General features: G+C 39.5%; 1 protein-coding gene and 1 long non-coding RNA gene across 10 annotated transcripts in view; one reads left to right on the forward strand and one right to left on the reverse strand.

The window, feature by feature from the left end:
* Nucleotides 1–21,564, forward strand: part of LOC105008122 — a 493,667-nt gene that overhangs the window by 358,549 nt on the left and 113,554 nt on the right. Inside the window, exon 3 of one of the 9 annotated variants that reach the window (XM_034295308.1) lies at nt 18,910–18,917. The exons of the other annotated variants lie outside the window; for them this stretch is intronic. Coding sequence (XP_034151199.1) covers nt 18,910–18,917 — 8 coding nt within the window. The remainder of the gene's footprint in view (nt 1–18,909; nt 18,918–21,564) is intronic. 9 annotated transcript variants of the gene reach the window in all.
* The window catches only part of LOC114840416, a 415,324-nt gene that overhangs the window by 298,933 nt on the left and 94,827 nt on the right, over nt 1–21,564 (reverse strand). The gene's annotated exons all lie outside the window — the stretch shown is intronic.

Raw genomic sequence — 21,564 nt, forward strand, 5'->3', positions numbered from 1 at the left:
TGGAACTCTGTGTTTTTCAGTTCTTGGGACATTCTTAATAAAGACCTAAATGAACTCCCTTTTACTGATCATTTAGGTCTTCATTAGGAGATATTCTCACTTGGTGTTTTTAGGTCTGTGGGGTATGTCATGTGTAGCTATGCAGCCTTTCATTCGGTTGTGTCAATCACTCTGTGGAATATTGTGTTATAGGTAGCTGACAGGATCATTATTTATTTTCCATAGACTTTATAGTGTCAAGTTTTATGTGTCAGAACTACTGTACAGGCAGCAAGTTGTTGTTTGTAAAAACTATCTTTGCTGCCCTGGTTGACTGAGTGGTTCCATGTTTCCCTGAAGCGTTGCTTCTCAGAGGTCAAAACGTTGCACTTGAGCAGGTGTTTTTGCTCGATCAGCTCAGACAGTTAATTGCTAAACACGGGTCTGTATAGTACATTTCCATCAGTTAGCTTTAATGCCAACATAATCAGTCTTATATAAATCATTTTACAAGTGTCCATTACTAAGCATTTAATAATCAAATTTAAAATGATAACCACACAGCCAACTGCCTGTTTTATAAACATTTGAGCATTCAGGTACATTGCAAGTCACTCACAACTATTCAGGACGTGGACGTTCAAGATATTTGAAACTTACATAAAAAATTGTTCATGCATATACTGTATGTTTAGTTGCATTTATATTGTTAAATAGTTTTTGGTATCATTTGACATTTAAGATATATGCATTCAGTATGCATATTAGCTATATTTGAGTTCATCTGCATATTAGATCTCATACTAATGTAGGTCGTTAAAACGTATTCGGAAATATAATTAAAGATACCAGATGAAAGTACCAAATGTTATCTAAAATCACTAATAGACCAACGACAGCTCCTTTAGATTTGCCTAAATAAAATAACATGTTCCAATATAAGGGTTTTATGATAATGTTTATAATATAGGCAAATACTTTGTGAGGGATTAAAAATCCAAAGTTCACAATCAGCTCAAATCATCTCTGAATTTATACCACCTCCAAATGCAAAGGAGCATAACACCCCCCCCCCCCCCCCCCCATATGAATAGTGGACTGTTTGTCTGTCTGAGTTATAGTACAGAAGGGCAGCTCCCACCAGATCAACTTCAACATAAACCATGATCTTTGCATCTCTGCTGGTTCTGCTACTAGTTGTTTCTTGTGAGTCTCTCGGGGAAGTAATGTTCCATAAAGTGTCCAAAAAGCATAGTGTAAAAAAGCAACAGTTTGGTTCATGAACAGTTTAAAATGAAACGGATCAATTATTGTATTTTTTTTTTAATCCTAGCTGTGTCCTGTGCTGATTTTGATTTATAAACACATCACTTTTAGAACAGAGGAAAAATGTACATCGTTTTTCACACATCTAAGTAATAGAGCAGACGACAACATATCTTTCTCAAAGGTGCAATTGAAAGAGAGCAATCATTAGACAACCAATCGATTTATGAAAGCTTGACAAAAGTACCCAATAATGCAGCATACCTTTTACATACATAGTCTTACACCCCAAGTAATACAGCAAAACACATTTCCACCAAATAACACCACATACGGACTATTAGTTAACAGGCAGTAAGCTCTCTTATTGTATTGGTTCAGTCAGAACCCTTTTTTATTCTTTGTTACAGGTGGCCTTAATGCATAGCTGACATTTGTTTTGTTATGGATGAATGTACACTCTCTCTACTGAGAGGCACTATGGCAAGGAATGTCCAATAAACTATGTAAATGCAATGAAGTGTATTGCCACTGAATATTTTGCATGTAGTGAACATAGTCTTATCAGAATGACAAAAGGTTAGTTGCACATCATATTATAAGCAATTAAAACAATCAAAAATAGTCATTCAAAACCTATTGAATAAAGTAAAGATATTTCATAACTAAAATATAAGAAAGAGAGACTAGCATAGTAAAGAATGTCTCCCAATGGTTCTCTATTTATGCCCCTAGAGGGCAGTCTATGCAAAGCATCCCTCTCTGTCATTATTTTATATACAGACACTCAGCTCTGACCTTCTCATTAGGCTGCTGGACTGACATTACAGAAAGTCCTGCACTCACTATCACTAAAGCATGGAACTGATAAGTCACTGGAGTTTAGTTGTCATGGTGATTTTCATACACAGTAAGTAAAAAATTACCTGGTGGCTTAATAACTGAGTGGTTAATCATAATACCGGTATAAATACAGCATCTTCAGCAGAGTGTTAAATGTATTTATTTTGTAGGTGTTTGTTGTGACATCAGACTGGATCAGTCTCCTTCTCAAGTGATAAAACCTGGAAACCCTGTTAAACTGTCATGTAAAACCTCTGGGTTTCAAATGACAAGCTACTGTGGATTGGTAGAATGGACACTGGCTCAGGCAAAGAACCTATCTACGCAGATTCACTGAAAGGCCAGTTCACCCTGACTGAAGACGTCCCCACAAGTACACAGTTATTATAATTATTGTGCTCGACAGACACTGTTCTGGTAGTTGGTGAAGGAACTGTACAAAAACCAACAAGTCCCCTGACAACATCAGTCTAGCCAATATAGTATTACTTCCTCTCTTTTTTGTTTCTCTCAGGAGCATAAATGTGAAGATGCCAACAAAGTGGCCAAACACTGCACATCCATCCAGGTATTTCTTTCATCTACTGGTTCGTGCTGGTGGTTCATTCTTTGAATATTATGGTTTCATCATTTTATTTTACATCTTGAAGGCATCTTGCCATTGACATCTTGCCATTGTAGAGTGTGATGGTTATTCCATGTATCGACACTCTTAAAGGAGTAAGAAACAGAGACAAAGTTCTCTTGGCACATTCTAACTCTAACTCTAACTCTATATATCTCATTCAACAGTATATATCACATACAAAAAGGCATGTGGTAAGTTGTTAACCATCTGTCTTGTGTCACATAGGTTTTACCCAAAGGGCGGGCTGTCCCCCCACTTTATCCTTCCTGCCATAATGTTTACTGTTGTGTTTACCTAAAGATCCCCCCAAGGACCACATTCCTGAGGATCAAAAGACTGACACCCTTCTTTGTCTAGGCAGGAGGAAATGGCCCAAATACCTAATAATCCTCTGATATAATACAGACATGTGTGTCACAATCAAAGTAAAGGTTTACATACCAGCCAATGGAAAGACAGACATTTCTCAAATGCACCTTAGTCAAAATGTTCCATAACAACAGGTTTTGAGCATGTCCCAATTCACATCCCAGAATAACATAATGTCTGTCTGAGGACAGGTAAGGGGTCAGAGTTTACAGGTGTTCAGAGATTTTTAGAGGCAAAAGCTCAAACAGTTTAGACAAAGAAACTGACAGAGTATTACATTCTTAGATCAAATGAGAACCCCACCTCCATATCCTGACGGGAAATGTTATTTATGGGATTGGAGACCTCTGAGTTAGTGATAGATTTGCTAAACAAAAATATCAGATCTACACATTAGTATTCGTTTTTTGTCAAATCATATTTCGGGAGGCAGTACGTCATTACTTGTCAAAAATGTCAAAACACGTCAAAAATGTTAGATATTGATTTGCATTTTAATGATGGAAGTACGTATTTGATCCCCTCTCAATCAGAAAGATTTCTGGCTCCCAGGTGTATTTTATACAGGTAATTAAATGAGGTTAGGAGCACACTCTTAAAGGGAGTGCTCCTATTCTCAGTTTGCTACCGGTATAAAAGACACCTGTCCACAGAAGCAATCCATCAATCAGATTCCAAACTCTCTACCGTGGCCAACACCAAAGAGCTGTCCAAGGATGTCAGAGATAAGATTGTAGACCTACACAAAGCTGGAAGGGGCTAGAAGACCATCGCCAAGCAGCTTGGTCAGAAGGTGACAACAGTTGGTACGATTATTCACAAATGGAAGAAACACAAAATAACTGTCAATCTCCCTTTGTCAGGGGCCCCATGCAAGATCTCACCTCGTTGAGTTGCAATGATGATGAGAACAGTGAGGAATCAGCCCAGAACTACATGGGAGGATCTTGCCAATGATCTCAAGGCAGCTGGGACCATATTCACTAAGAAAACAATTGGTAACACACTACGCCGTTAAGGACTGAAATCCTACAGCGCCCGTAAGGTCCCCCTGCTCAAGAAAGCACATGTACAGGCCCATCTGAAGTTTGCCAATGAACATCTGAATGATTCAGAGGCGAACTGGGTGAAAGTGCTGTGGAACTCAACTCGCCGTGTTTGGAGGAGGAGGAATGCTGCCTATGACCCCAAGAACACCATCCCCACCGTCAATCATGGAGGTGAAAACATTATCCTTTGGGGGTGTTTTTCTGGAGAGGACAAAGGGACGATGGACGGGGCCATGTATCGTCAAATCTTGGGTGAGAACCTCCTTCCCTCAGCCAGGGCATTGACAATGGGTCGTGGATGGATATTCTAGCATGACACTTACCCAAAACACATGGCAACAAAGGAGTGGCTCAAGAAGAAGCACATTAAGGTCCTGGGGTGGCCTACCCAGTCTCCAGACCTTAATCCCATAGAAAATCTGTGGAGGGATCTGAAGGTTCGAGTTGCCAGACGTCAGCCATGAAACCTTATTAATTACATGGAGAAGATCAGCAAAGCAGAGTGGGAAAAAATCCCTCCTGAGTTGGGTGCAAACCTGGTGGCCAACTAAGTACTTGGTTTTGCCACCAAGTACTAATGTTTTGCAGAGGGGTCGAATACTTATTTCACTCATTAAAATGCAAATCAATTCATAACATTTTTGACATTCGTTCTTCTGGGCTTTTTTGTTGTTTATCTGTTACTCACTGTTCAAATAAACTTACCATTAAAATTATAGACTGATAACTTCATTGTCAGTGGGCAAACGTATAAAATCAGCCTGGGGATCAAATATATTTTTTCCTCACTATATAAATTTTTTTCAGTATAGCAAGAGCTCTGTGAATGTGTTTTTTACATTTTTTATATTACTCTTCATTTAATTAAACATATATATTATCACAATTGTGCTACTGAGATTTTATACCAGGGCTGCCTAATGTATATCCATTTAGAACAACTGGGTGTTGGATTCTGTCCACTTTTGATCAATGAACAAAATTTATTCAACTGGAAGTCAGGGGAGAAAATGTTTTATTTGCATGAATCCAAGATGTTGTCCAATATATTCCATCTTACATTATCCACCAATAAGAAAGGTTTATCCTACAAAATACCCTTGTATGGTATGTTCCAACCTATGGTCCATGGGCCTTTTCACAGAGCCTATGACAGTCACATGGACAACTCCTATCAGGAGGTATGGACAGGATGTATGGATAGGATAATAATAATAATACATTACATTTATATAGCGCTTTTCAAAACCCAAAGATGCTTTACAATACAATACAACTATGGATTGAGCAATGAGACAAACGGTAGCTAACAAAACAAGAACAAAAAGGGAGGGGTGGGTCAAACAACATAGGGCTGGGGCTGGGGCTAGGCTGGTTAGAACAGATGACTTGAGGTGGTGGATGAAGATTGCAACAGATTTGGAGTCACAGATGAATTGTAGAAGGGCATTCCAAAATCTTGGAGCAGCCTGTGAAAAAGCCCTGTCTCCAAATCTCTGCAGCTTGGATCGAGGGATGATAAAGAGGCCAGCAGTGGCAGAGTGCAGTGAACTGGAGGAATGGTATTGGGGAATAAGGTCCCAGAGATAGGGTGGAGCAAGTTGGTGTAGGGTTTTATACGTGAGAAGAAGAATTTTGAAGTCAATGCGTTTAGAGATTGGGAGCCAGTGGAGTTCTTGTAGGGTGGGGATGATGTGCTGCCAGGATTTGGTGTGGGTGAGAAGTCGTGCAGCTGAATGTTGAACTAGTTGTAGTTTATGGAGAGATGAAGTGTTAATGCCAGATAGGAGAGAATTGCAATAGTCAAGATGGGCAGAAATTAATGCATGTATTAGGGTTTCAGCGGCAGAGTGGGACAGGGAAGACTGTAATTTGTCAATATTGCGAAGGTGGAAGAATGAGGATTTGACAGTCTGTCTTATGTGTTGTTGGAAGCTGAGTGAGGAGTCCAGTATGACACAAGGTTGTGTGCATGAGGGGATGGAGATACAACAGAGTCATCAATAGTGAGGGGGACGGTGCCGGCTTTGGTTAGTTTTTGTACCAAGCAGTAGAAGTTCAGGTTTTTCACCGTTAAGCTTGAGGATGTTCTGCTGCAGCAAGGTTTTTATTGTTGCCAGGCAAGTTTCAGAATGAGACAGAGGAGGGTTGGTGAGGGATTTAGTGCTGAGGTAGATCTGAGTGTCATCGGCATAGCACTGGAAGTCCAGTTTGAGGTGACAGAGGATCTGACCAAGGATATGGATGTAGATGATAAAGAGCAGGGGCCCAAGAACGGAACCCTGGGGGACAGCCTGTGTGACTACAGCAGAGTCATTCTTGTTTCTGCCAGCATCAGCAGAAACAAGAATGTCATTAACAACTTTGAGGAGGGCAGTTTTAGTACTGTGAAGTGGTCGAAGCCAGATTGAAAAGACTCAAACAGACAGTTATTGAGGAGGTGGCATTGAAGTTAGGTAGCATCAGTCCTTTCCAGGGATTCCACAAGGAAGGAAGGGTTGGAGATGGGGCGGAAGTTATTGAAATTGGTAGTGTCCAGGCCAGGTTTCTGTAAGATGGGTGTGACAACAGCATGTTTAAAGCTGGAGGGATACGATGCCATGGTAGAGAGCAGGAAGGCAGGCCTTAATGAGAGTGTCAGGAAGGGGATCCAGTGAGCAGGAAGGCAGGCCTTAATGAGAGTGTCAGGAAGGGGATCCAGAGAGCAGGAAGGCAGGCCTTAATGAGAGTGTCAGGAAGGGGATCCAGGGAGCAGGAAGGCAGGCCTTAATGAGAGTGACAGGAAGGGGATCCAGGGAGCAGGTTGTTGTTTTTAAGATAAAATACGTTTTGTGATAAATGGTGTGTCGCCTAGAATGTGCTCAGGAGGGTTTGTATAACAGGAGAGGTTAGATGGTTAAGAGTGGAAGAAGGAACTGGGGGAGATGGGTTAGCCAAGGAAGCATTAATGTGTGGGGCCCATCAGTAACGGGCATCACGTACTATCTATTGTCCTTTGTTCAAAGTTAGTCAGCACTTATGCATCAAGTTAAGTTACTCATGCCAATAATCTCTCATGGGGTTGGAATGAGAACATACAGGACAACAGCTCTACAAGAGCCAGGTCAGGTATATTTGGTGGGGGACTCCAATTAGATGCGGAATCCTGTGCTTTTCCAATAACAGGGCATAAAATACCATCTACATAATACATTTTGTACAGTCTAGGTGTGCAGTTAGTGGAGATTTTTTTAAGACACTCATGGCTGTAATTCAAGCAAAAGGGGATCCCACCAAGTATTAACTGAGGGGTGTTCACTTATCCAAATCAGGTATTTTACTGTTTTGATTTTAATATAATTTCACTGTTTTAGATTTTTTTCTCTCTCTCTTGGATATTGTGGAAAAAGTCTAATTTTGTTTTTTCATTTCAGGCTGGAAGGCCCTTTTTTAAGGGGCTGGTGACTATCTACACCCACTGTATCTCAATTTCAGTCTTCATTTCAGCCTTCAGTGGGCAGTCTATGTTAAAGGGCTTTGAATTAGAGATGTCGGCCCAATCCCAATGTCCCCCCTAAACCCTACGCCCTGAACCGTCACAGACTTAACTGATGTCACCTGGTAAGTGATTGACCAACTGCCTAATTTATAGCAGATTTATACCACTCTGTAGGCTCTGTAGGCTCTGTAGGCCCTTGCCCTACAGAGTGAACGAAAGGTATTTGTCAATTATCATCTATATTTGTCAATAATCAATGTACACTTTTTGGACAAAACAGCATTGTTAAGCAAAAACTAAAATAAATAGTTTAGTAAACTAGGTGTATAATAAGTTAATGGTATTCCTCTGATTTCATGTCTTCTATTTGCCATCTCAAATCCTTGTTAAGGTACTGTAGGCCTAGTGTAGTCCACCGTTCTTCTTCTTCCTTCTCTTATGAGGCGGGTTGGCCAGGATTTTTATCTTGCTTCCCCTGGTAACCCCTGTGTTTCACATCAACGCTATGAACTATGTGCAATTCCCTCAGGCAAAGTCTACAGAAATGCGGACTTTTGAAAGGGTGCATAAAGGATTCTAAATATCTATGAAAGAGTCAAAGCACACTTGACAATTTGACAGTGGGACAGGCCTAAGCCCTCGCAGACTAAACGAAAATGCACTTCAAAGTGTGTGAGTCTGTGAGTGTGGATATTGAGATTGGGCTGTCATCTCTCTGTGATCTTCCCACCCTGTAAGGAGGAGTCAATGCAAAATGAACCTCTTCCATCACTACTTACCTCACTGCAGACTGATGCAGAGTGTCTGAAGACCTGAATAGACTGAAGAACTATCACCTTCATTCAACATGCAGTTTGTTATTGAATTACTGCTACTGATAATATGCCTGACAGGTGACATGTTTATTATTTTCAATGAAATCTAAATTAATCTGGAGAAGCTGTAGGAATTTACACCTTTACTTTCTATTTTGACAGGAATTAACGGTCAGACACTGATTGAGTTTGAACCGGTTGTTAAAAGGCCTGGAGATTTCCACACACTATCTTGTACATATGCTGGAATATCAAATGATAACGCTGACATCAGCTGGATAAAACAGGCTTCAGGAAAAGGGCTTTAATTTGTTGCTTACATTTCTGCTCCAAGTGGTGCAGACATCTACTACTCCCAGTCTTTTCAGGGTCAGTTCACCATCTCCAAAGACAACAGCAAGCAGCAGGTGTATCTCCAGATTAACAGCCTGAAGACTGAAGACTCTGCTGTTTATTACTGTGCCAGAAACACAGTGACACAGGAGGCTGCAGCACTGCATTAAAACTGATCAGGCAGATCTCTTACTGTGAGAGTTAATAAGACAATTGTGTTCATGTCTCAGTCAACATCAATCCCATGATTACATATACATTACTTCTTAAAACATCCATTACTGTGAATAATACAAAGCATTGGCTACCTGTCTTATTTCATAAAACACCCTGTAAGAATATCCTAAACAATATTTAAATTCAAAAAAGGATAAGTAAGCATTGACTGTACATTGCCAGGGAATCACTACACACCTAAGCAGTAAGAGGAGGCCTTTCATTGGTTTTCCACTCAGGGTTGTGGAGTGGTGTTAGTTAGTGATGTCATGATTGATACAGAGGCTTGTATTGTTTCAAGAGAAGCACATGATCCATGACATACAAGGCCTTGCTCACTGTGGAACCACACGGTAACAATAACTTTTTTCTAGGTTTTGATTATACTGTTAAGTGAAAATAATGAGAAAACCTATTTGTAAAAATATTAGGGATGGACAAAACTTTAATGTTTCAGCTCTACGTTTTAGCACTACATCAGGTTGGATGTGAACTATAATGTTTTGGGTTCAGTAAATTATTCTTACCAGCAGGTGTCACTAGTGTGCACTGCATTGCATAAGGCCTCGAGTAATGTGCAATACAATTAGCTGGAAAGTCTCAGCACTTTACAAAGCCTCACCTCGCCATCACTAGTGTTACTGTGCAGAGCTAGTAGAGTTCCCTACAAGAGGTGGATTAACAGTATTGATCACATGTTCCCCCCCAATTACTATACCCTTGTTTGTACAAGGTGACATCTGGACATCCTTCATCACCACTCTTCTTACTGTTGACTTCTTACTAATAGATATTGAATAAGTAGTCCATGTTATGGAGACTGAAATAATTGGTATATAGGTCTGTTTTTGTAGTAATAATATAACTAGGTGACATAAGTATCAATGTCTAATGCGACCTAAACCATTTAATCAAATATGACACGAACATGTGCTTTATAAAGGGTGGAATAAGCATTGCTAGATAATGGCTTTATAAATCACATTTAAGTAATTTTATGAACATATTCATAGCATTATTATAAAACGCTATGAGGGTTTTATTTTCTGCCTAAACTCATCCCTTCATCTTGGTTAAGATACTAGCAAGCTAGTATTTAGTTATTTTGCTGATCATGGATAGCTACAGTACTGCATGAAAGTAATTAAACCCTACAGGGATGGTGATTATTTTTGTGTAAAATATTTAAATAAACTCATAAAATCCTTACCCAAATCCCAATTAGTCATAAATACATTCTAAAGAAAGGACACAAACAAAAATATCTTGATTCTGTATTTAGTAAAAAGGTGCAGTGGTATTTTTCTGGAGCTGTATATATATATATATATATATATATATATATATATATATATATATACATGTATGTGCCTTGAATACGTTCATGAAATATATAACTTGCACTTCTCTCAACATCATAATACAATGATATTTTATACATCATGCATAATGAATGTCATATATTTAAACACTGAATATTGTGTTAAAATAATGAAATATATGTATATTTATGTTTATATTTATATGTCAACACATCATGGAATTAACCTTAAACACATTATTTTCAAGAGAATCTCCTTGTTATAGTGAGTTCAACTGATTATCGTTGTCAAAACGGGGAGCAAAACAACATAACCACCAGTCTAGGCCTTACTGGATTACTTTAATTACTGTGAAACGACAATAATTATCTTTTACAAACAACTGTACATTGTATTTACCAAATTTTCTATTAAATACATTGTAAATTAAAGTAAAGAAACCACTGGTTAGAGTCGATCATCTTAATCTAATAAGGACCTTTATTCACAGAGTCATACAACTGCCATTGTGTCAAAATAAAATGATAAAAGTTGAGTAAATGCACCAAAGTTTTTACTTTAGTCACTGTCAAGTAGCATATAGCACCTTTTTAATTTCAATATAATTAACCACTTTGTACTCCAAGTTTACATTTAAAATTGACAATATGCATACATTTTAACACAGTATCATGATCGCCATTCCTTTCGGTTAAAGTACTTCAAAGAAAATACTAGATAACATTATAAACACATGACAGGAAACAATACCAATATTGAAATATATCAGTTAGATGTAAATGCATATTCAAAAGCACAGTCATTAAAATGTAATTATTCTCTATCAAGTACATGCATATTCAAGTTGTCTGCAAGTGGATCGTCCAGCATTACAATAACACCAAGCACACATCAAAAGTATTTGGTAAATGTCCCCAAAATAAACATTTTGCATTGCCCACTTTAGTTTGCAAAAATACGTAATTTGAAATGAAAAGGACAATCGACAAGTTCTCCCTTTATGTCTCTGGCACACTGAATTGATTTGACAGCCTAAATTATGCTGCCCACCATCATATTTGTTACTAGTTTGAAGGATTGTAATGGTCCTTGTTAATCTGCTAAATTACAGTGGCAATACTCGGCCCTCATTCAGGGTGGTTGCGGTAGGTTGGTGTCCCTTTAGTTGATGCTTGGCAATGTGGGTGGATTGACTTCCTGCCTGTTGAGCCCTGTCCAGGGCCTTCCCCGGGAATGGCCACATTGTCACTGGACAAGGTTTTATGCTGCTATATTATGTGCCAGGGGAGGAGGGTCAGTTTTCCTGCTCCATTGTAAGTCCTGGAAAATCTAAGGAATGCGCTCTCTAAATTTTCCATTTAAGCTTAGGAGGACATGTGTTCCTGGCCCACATCTCCAGACTACCAGGCTCGAAAGACTGTCCAAAGTCCACCTGTTTGTGTTGCAGATAAAGACGAAACCTGACGATTCCAGCTGGCACTCTGCTGAACAATCCCCCCTGTCTTTCTTTATCTGCTCATGCTTCTGACCTGGAATGGGTTTTATAGACTCTGGACACAGCTGTTATGGTAATTTTGAACTAAGGTACATTTGAGAAATGTCTGTCTTTCCATTGGCTGGTATGTAGATCTTTACTTTAATTGTGACACACATGTCTGTATAATATCAGAGGATTAACAGGTATTTGGGCCATGTCCTCCTGCCTAGAAGAAGGGTGTCAGTCTTTTGTTCCTCAGGAATGTGGGGGAGCTGGTATTTGCATAGGGGGCATCTATTGTCTGTCCAGATGCTGTAAGAACTCTTAGAATTGAAGAAGTGACTTATTGCAGGAAGGAGAGCTGTCCTTTGTGTGAAGTTTAGGTAAACACATCAGTAAACATCATGGCAGGTGGGGGGACAGCCCGCCCTTTGGTGTAAACAGATGGCAGCATCTTACCACACCCCTTTTTTCTATGTAATAAATACTGTTGAAATGATGTTTTGAGTCAGAGACTCCTCGGATGATTATGTATGTAAGCGTTTGACGCGTCTCTCTTATTTGCAAATAATAAATTAACTGTTACTTTGTGCCAAGAGTATTTCGTCTCTGTACTTCCTTCTAAAAGGGTTCTGATTGATAAAATTACCGTCACACAGCCCATATGCATGTATTAATTCTTACAACTTGCACTGTTTGACTTGCACAGCCAGTAGAGAACTTGTGACCCCTCCGAGCCTGGTTCCTCTCTAGGTTTCTTCCTATATTTCAGCCCCATTAAGGGAGTGTTTCCTAGCCACTGTGCTTCAGCACTGTTGTTGCTTGCTCCTTGGGGTTTTAGGCTGGGTGTTATGTAAAAGCACTTTGTGACAGCTGTGGGCCATCAGGGCCAGCAAGGCCTTCTCTGCTGGCCTAAAGATAGTCAGAATCAATTAATGTATTTATTTTTATTATTCAATACATGTTCTCATTAACACTATATGTATTTTACAAACTTCATTCCCATCAGTCTATTAACATAATTTCAATACTACTCTCTAGTGCAGCTCAAATAAATTAAAGCTTTAATCCAATCAGATGTTTCACCTTTGCTGTCTCTGGGTAAACGGGAGGCCTTCAGAATTTCTGGTGAATCATCTCTGCGGTTGAAGTGAACCTGCCCATGGTGTTGATTGTCAATAGCCTATAGCTCAATAGTGTCATGGTTAGGTTATTAGAATGCAGTTTAATTATGGGAAAATAGTGCCGAAGGTCAAGGTGTAAAACGCATGGCCCGCCAATGCTTTGTGACAACCGCTGATGTAAAAAGGGCTTTATAAATACATTTGATTGATTGATGATATAAGTATGTCACTGCTATGAGAATAGTCTAGTGATCTCTTAAAACTCACCCAAAAGACCTGAAAACCTAACACATTTATTTGCAGGAATGATGCATGAAGACAGTAAGGAAATCTTGCTAAATGGTTCATGGTAGTTAGAGAAAGGAACTATGACACTGTGTGTACTTGGAGAAAATGTTAACAAAATGTAGACTTTGTCTTAATGTTATATAACAATGTTTACTTATATTTCTTCCAAATATTGTTTAACTGAACAGGTTGACCACTTACAGAGGGTCGACAAAATTATAGAAACACCACATGGAAAATAACTGTTACTCTGCAAATAAATCACAACGCAGCTGCAGAGATCACATTAGGTTGATTACTAACTAAAAGAGTAACAGTGGTTACAAGTTGAAGCTTACCAAAAGGGATAGATGGACACAACAGGATAGGCCCTCAATCTCTCACAATCCCCCCCAAAGCCTCGAAAATGACCACAGAATTGAATCAGAACCTCTGTGACCCATTTAGAAACCCTTTGCATCTAAGGCCAATGCAAAAAAACACATCAAAGCTTTCAGCTCACTACATCTCCAAGGGAATTACATTTATGATGAATTTATATATATATTGATTATCTGACTCCATATAGTTTGTAAAAATACGTGATCATATGTGACCATAATATATAGGTTGTACTTAGCAAACGCAGCTAATCCTTCCAACACAAACCCAGCATTATAAGGGAATTTGTAACTTGGCCTACGCAAATCCTCAACGCTTCTCTTCAGTCAAGTAAAGAAGTAAATTGATTGTGAATCTGGAACTCCGGGATGACCGTCTGGTTCCTGTGACCTACCTACTATGTGTGTGTACTTATAGAAGTTATAACGCTTATATACGCGGCTACAAGTATTCAATTAATTGCTCTCTCCCTTGACTCTCAATGGGTACGTGATTAACGATAGTGACCACTATACGAACTGCTGTATTCTTACATTGTTTAGGAACCGTCCACCAGAGTAACTGAAGATGAACAAGGATTTTACAATTTATTCCAATCAACTAATAAAGTTACATACAAAACCTAACAACATACATTACAGGAATATTCCAGCTCCTCCCAAATCATATAAAAACCTACTAAGTATACCAATAGTACCTAAAACACACTATAGCACAACGTGTGCTAGGAGCATCTATTAACGATCAATTACTAACTCTAAAACAACATTGACCCATAACCCATTTAATGTATTAAAGCATATTCAACTATGCATCCCTTTATGAGGGACAAGGGAAATCCAAACATTACCAGAATTGGGGAGTAAAAACAGTAACAGTTGTATCTTTTTTTCTTGCATCCCAGCCTAGGCCAGCTCACTGTCTTCTCTGTAATCATCACAGCTGTATGGCACTACGCTCTATGAACCCCAGCTGGTCGTCTGGGTGTTTTAGGGTCCTAGTTTAGCATCTCTACTGATTCAGTCAGACAGTTAAACAGTTTAGTAGAACATGGATCACAGGGAGTTTCCTCACACACATTCATTGTATAATGACCCCAACCTGGTTTCAGCTGAAGAGAAACTGCTTTTTGCATAAGGCAGCTGGTGGCTGTTGAACCATACGATGTTTTAAACAGATGTACATTTGATTTGCATTAGAACAGTTTAAAGGGACTGGTCTAATAATCAGACAATTCAATCACTATTCATTTAATTTAACAGATCTTTTATACATATGGTTTAATTATAATAATTTCAGCCACTTATCACACATTATTACTGACTGTTTATATTAATATTTTGTCAGGAATAAATAAATATATAAATACAACCTTTTTCAAGATGAATTAAATCTGCATATGATCATTGTAAAAGTAAAAAAGTCAAAGTAAAACATTAAAAACAAACAATGGTTCATTGTTGGTGAAAATAATTAATTAAGCACTTTTCTCAGTCATATTTAAATAACACACCAGTAGCCCCACACCAGTAGAATTTTTTTCGACCTGAAAATGATGGCCAGAGCTTACTCATGGTATTGTACAATGGTTTACCTCATTAAGTCATGAAATAATTATATAGACTGATGAGACAAAACATGACCACTCACAGGCAAAGCGTATAATGTTACTTATCTTCTAACAACGGCACATGTCAAGGTCTGGGTAGATTAGATGGTAAGCTAACAATATGTTCTCATAGTCATCATGTTAAGACCTGAGTAACTTTGACAAGGCCCAAATTGTATTCACCAGAAAACTGGGTCAGAAATGTCAAGGCTTGTGGGGTGCTCCTGGTCAACAGTGGTGAGTACCTACCAACAATAGTCCGAGCTGGGACAAACCTTGAACCAGCAACCGACAGAAGTTCTACAGTGTCACAGAAAATGTTCATGCTGGTTAGGGGAGGAATGTATCACAACACACTGCATAGCTTCAGACCCGTCAGTGCCAATGATTTCCTTGGGAAGTGATGGCACCAGGATGCACTGTGGGAAGACGACAAGCCTGAGGAGGGAGTATGATTCTCTATGTTCTGTTTGGCATTCATGTGGATGTCAATTTGACATATGCCACCTACCTAAACATAATTGCAGACCAGGTACACCTCTTCATGGCCGTGGTATTCTCTGGTGGCTGTGGCCTCCTTCAGCAGGATAACGCACCCTGCAACACTGCACACATTGGCTAAGAATGTTTTGAGAAACACGACCAAGGTTTTGTCCTGGCCTCTAAAATCTCTTAATCGGATTGAGAATCTGTGGGATGCGCTGAACCAACAAGTCCGATCCAGGGCAGCTCCACCTCAATCCTTAAAGTACTTCAAGGGTCCTGATGTTAATGGGTTTCATTTAGGCTATGATGGGACCAGAGATTTGCTAATCAGATCACAAGGTTTGCATCATTTTGTCCTGGCCCATGAAAATGTACCCCTGATTAAATTAAACTCCCAGTCTCACAATGCATGTCAATGTCTGCCAGCTATTGTTTTTTCTTGATTAAGTCCAGTAATTACAGGATGTGCTTTGCCACTCCTCTCCCCACTCTATGCTAGTGAAATACATTCAGAAGAGAAACACTGTGTTTTTCAGTTCTTGATAGAATGGACAACTGTTTGACTTCAACAGCTGAACTACAGAGACTGGACTGTGTGGTATGTAAGCCTAAAAAACAAGAGCCTCTGGAGTTCTGTGACATGGTCTTGGGGACATATGAGAGAAAGATGAACCAGTACAACAGTGATGTCAAAAGTTAAATGTGGAGAAAATAAAAATTACATACAGTACCATTTAGTCTGTAATATAAGGCAGGGGTGGTGTTATGTTTTGGGTATGACAGCAACTTAAACTGGCTCGCTTTTCTTTAATGGTGATGTAACTTTCAGTGACAGACTGGGATCTAAAACCAGCCCATCTACTCCCCCCAGCACCAAATGCACGTACAAACCAGTGACAACTGGGATCTAAAACCAGCCCATCTAATCCTCCCCACACCAAATGCACGTACAAACCAGTGACAGTGACTCAATACTGCCTGCTACTCTTAGCTTCATCATAGCAATTACATGCTGTCTTTTTTGTCTGATTGCTCAGATAAGATGTAATATCTAAAATGCTCACTAAGGAACAGAACACTCTTGTTCCCCTGGTTGGGAAACTCCTGCTATAGAAACCAAGCTACTGATAGAAATCAGCCGTTTCGTATAGTGGTTGAAATAATAATTGTCTTCCCGGTCATCAAGGGAGAGAGTAATTCAATTATTGATTGCAGCATTTGATAGTCTTGTTCATGATGGTACAGACTTGTTGTCGTCTCACTCAACCTCAAAGAAACCTACGGTCGTACCTCTAGTCTACATTATAGACATCCCAGTACTGTAAGCCCATTGGCTAAGTACTGTTGCGCTTTGAATGAACATGACCTCCTGTGTACAGATAAACAGATGGTCTGTTGTAAACTAAGCATAACATACACTTCAACACTACAAATGACCCCATTCTAAACCAGCTGGCAGTATAAACTAACTTTGTAGCTGTGTGGTTGTTTCACCATGCTCTTTTGAAATGTTTGTACTGTACAGTACGTCTTTCTAGATAAGAGCCTGCTAAATTACTAAAATGTAAGAAGGTAAAATGCACAAATTCATTAGACCCTTTTCTATGCATTTCACATGACTAGAAGTACAGACATGTGCGTACAGAACAATTTCAGGTTCGGTTTTATTTCAGCTCATGAAACATTGCACCTGAATGTTTTAATGTTTATATTTGTGGTCAGTGTAGCTAGCTGGCTCAATAATGATGTTCTTACCTAGTCTCCCTCACTGCCCTGACTTTCCTTGTGATCTAGACTCCCAGTCGTTCACTAACTTGGCTCTGCTGTTATGTTGTGTTAGTGTTTGACCTAGGCCAGGTGCTGTGACGTCCTCGTCTTCATTGTGTCTTTGGTATATTTGTGCATAGCAGTAGCAGCAGCTCTTTGACTCTAGGGACTTCACTATGTGGTCACACTGCAGCTTATCTGGCCCACCTGCATTTTTCTTATGCTTTATCCTATCTTTCTCTGTACATTTCCTTATGTCACTGTCAGTGTGTGTGTGTGTGTGTGTGTGTGTGTGTGGTAATATGTTACATGTGATTTTCTTTCTAACCCATGCCGTAACACCAGTGCTGCGATACCTAAGCAAACCTTAGCCTAACCTTTTACGTTTTCTAACCTTAACCCTAAACTTAACCATAATCTTAACCCTAACCTTAACCCCAGTGCTGTGATACCTAACGTTTAACTAACTAATGTTAAAATGTATTTATTACATATTGTACCAACCTTGGTAAGGCTTGTCCCCCAAAATCCATATTCCCTGTGTGTAGCAGCGGATAGGACGAACAGCTTTCAGAGCCAAACATCACCGGTTTGAAACATAGTTTGGAAATGTTGTGTAAATCTGTAATGTATGATATGTTTTCATAACGTTCGTAACATATTTTTCAATATAATAGCTTTTGTAACATATTTTCTGTTTATTAATGTTTGTCACATATGTTACGTTTGAAGCAATTCGTAATTTATTAAATGTTTTGGCATACACATTGTAATGTAACCAAATGTTAAGTAACACATGAAATCGGGAGCCATGGATTCATGTAAAATAGTCTACGTTGTCTCCTGAGATCAGGTTGGACTGACAGCTAATCAAACACACCCTGTCCACCCACCCTGTCCACACACTCTGTCCACACACCCTGTCCACACATTGTCTTTAATTTCACCCCACTTTCATGCAACCTGCAAAAACCTACAAAAAGAATGCACCCAAAAATGACACTCGACACAACAAAGAATTGGGAATGTAGGTTCCCTTCAGTGATGTGCTCTCCCATAGAACATTTCCATATACATCCACCTCTACATCCACCTCCTCCTCTACATAATCCTCTCCCTTTACATCCACCTCTACCTCCACCTCCTCCTCTACATAAACCTCTCCCTCTACATCCACCTCTACCTCCACCTCCTCCTCTACATAAACCTCTCCCTCTACATCCACCTCTATCTCCACCTCCTCCTCTACATAAATCTCTCCCTTTACATCCACCTCTACCTCCACCTCCTCCTCTACCTCTACCGCCTCCTCTCCTTTTACATCCACCTCTTTCTTCAACTCTTAATCTTCCTCATCCTGTTCCTCTCCCTTTGAGAGTGCAGCATCCATTTTCCACCCCACAACTTGGAACCTGACAGACGACCCAGATATTTAGCTAGTACTGGGAGAATCTGGGCTTGTTTCTATATGACTGACTTGGGTACAAATAATAACAAACAACCACTTTGCTGAATACATCAAACTAAACACAACAACTCATTTTCATTACGACATTGAGTCAGCAATCATTCGAGTTCCACATCTACTTTGATCATAACAAAGTGGCACATCATTCGGAAAATAGCTTCAGTGACAATATTCTCAGCAAAGAACAACATTTCCACCTCCACTTGTCTGTTGACATCTGTCAGGACTTTCGAGGCCTGAACCCAAACGCAGATCAGACACAGAATGTAGCAAAGAAGGTTTATTGAACTCAAACAACAACAACAGTGAGAAACGCAAGGTGTGGTTGGATTAAGGAGCGGGGTCGGGGTGCAAAGGTCAGGGGTCCCAGGTAAGTGAAGCAGGTGGGTAATCCAGGTGGTGGGGCAGGTGGGTAATCCAGGTGGTGGGGCAGGTGGGTAATCCAGGTGGCGGGGCAGGGCAGGTCCAGAAATCCAGGTGAGACAGGTGAATCTCCCAGGGCAGGCGTGTCTAGGCAGGGTACAGGAAACAGAATTACAAGACTGGCACAAACAGAAGACAGCGGAAAGACAGGGAGCAAAACGAACCACGGAATACATCTGGTACGTTGTGAACCTACTGAGGCTACTAACCATCTGTCAGGGATAGGACGTCAGGACTCCTCCTGAACCTGAACAGACAACATAAAACACCCCGACAGAGCGCACAGGGGAGAAACTCATTCAGCAACGAGACCAACTTAAAACACACACGTTACAGAAGAGGGGTGGTGACAACATCTAAAAGTTTTTACCAAAATTACAACCCCAAACATACAGTATATCCACAGTTTATTTATGTTACTCACCTCGATATCATTACATATAAAGGTCAAGGATGTTTCCTGCTCCGTGACACCAAACAACATAGAAACAGTCTCTTCTAATGTGAACAGTTGTGGCCCCTTTGGCACTGCCACTTGGAGTAAATAAGTATAAATAATACTTAAAATAATAAAATAAAATGACAGCATACTTCTTTCTTGTTAATGTCAACAACCACAGGAATTCAGTAAAGTATTCATGAACAAGATTTTATGATATGTCCAAATAATATTTTTAAAGGAACACGACCATCTGCAGCTGTTACAGTAATTTAAAGTAAGGCCATTGGCAGCTGTTATTTGTTCTGAGGGGTTTTAAAATGATCACAAAAGTATTTTCTTTAAATCATTTGTGATATAAATACACATTACTGCTTCCTTTACCTTGACCAGAGATATAGGGTGCATAGTAAACTGCATGCAGTTGCTGATCCGACAATACAAGCAGAACTGCCTAGTCACGCATGGCTGCCTTCATATTTAAGTGACTAGGAGCTGCTTGGCATGAACAGCCATTATCAGACAATCCAGTATGGAAAGATATAATGTGTTTCGATTGGTTATTCATACCAGGACAAAGCCTTGTATTTGCATAAATGTTTTTCCTGCCATCTAAGTCGCCAAACAGTTCTCCACCCACCTTGTCTCTCACCATGTTACTTACTTACCTATCAGGCATGATATCAATATGATCCCCAAGGAGATTATAAGTGTAATGAAATTATGTTTTTGAAGGAAGTAGGTGAGACAACAGAGAATCACATGAATCATGTTTCAATTACAAATAAGACTTAGAGAGAAATCTCCAGGTGTGCTTTGCTTTTGTCAAACACACTTAATAATATACTCTACTTGTCAGAAAAGTAAATCCAGTTCACATGTTGTAATTCGATAGTTTAAAATAGAGGTCAACTCAGCTTCCCAAATTTTACCAACTCCATATGCAAATTCTAACACACAACTCTCTGTATAAATAGTAGAATGTCTGTCTGTCTCAGAGTCCACTGAAACAGGGAAGAGCAGCTCCCACCAGTTCAACATGTTCTCTGTATCTCTGCTACTGCTTACAGCTTTCTCCTGTAAGTCGCTTGCTGGGATATTGGGACTGTAATGGGTTAATGCCCAATAAAATATACTTTATATATAACATTTGTATTTTAATAGTAGTGTAACAGACATGCTTTGGTTTAAAATGACACATAGCATTTAGTGTATTTTCTCATCCTAGATGTGTCCTGTGGTAGTCCTGAACTCAGCCAGCCCAGCTCGATGCTTGTAAAGCCTGGAGAGTCTCTGACCATCACCTGCAATGTTGCTGGATATTCTGTCAGTGATGGAAGTGTAAGCTATGCCACAGGTTGGGTCCGGAAGCCTGCAGGGAAAACAATGGAATGGATTTCCCATATATGGGATAATGGAGATATCTACCAAAATGATGCACTGAAAAACAAGTTCAGCATTTCAAGAGATGCCTCCATCAACTCTGTGTCATTACAAGGGAACAGTCTAAAACCAGAAGACACAGCTGTGTATTACTGTGTCCGCTGCCCTTCACAGCAATACAAAAAAGCAGCAGACATGTACAAAAACACAGATAAGATGTGAGAATGATGCAAGCAAACATTCAACTATACTAAAAGAATACAGTGTAATAGACTAAAGTTCTGTCAGAATTAAATGTTGTCATACTTAATCTTGCAAAAAGCATTAGATTTATTCCAACGCAAATCTAAAACTCATATTTGTATACACAAATGGTTGGTGAGCAGATCAGATAACATAAAGTATATGGGTGCTTGGTATA

Source organism: Esox lucius, chromosome 11 (genome assembly GCF_011004845.1).
Source record: "Esox lucius isolate fEsoLuc1 chromosome 11, fEsoLuc1.pri, whole genome shotgun sequence".
NCBI lineage: Eukaryota > Metazoa > Chordata > Actinopteri > Esociformes > Esocidae > Esox > Esox lucius.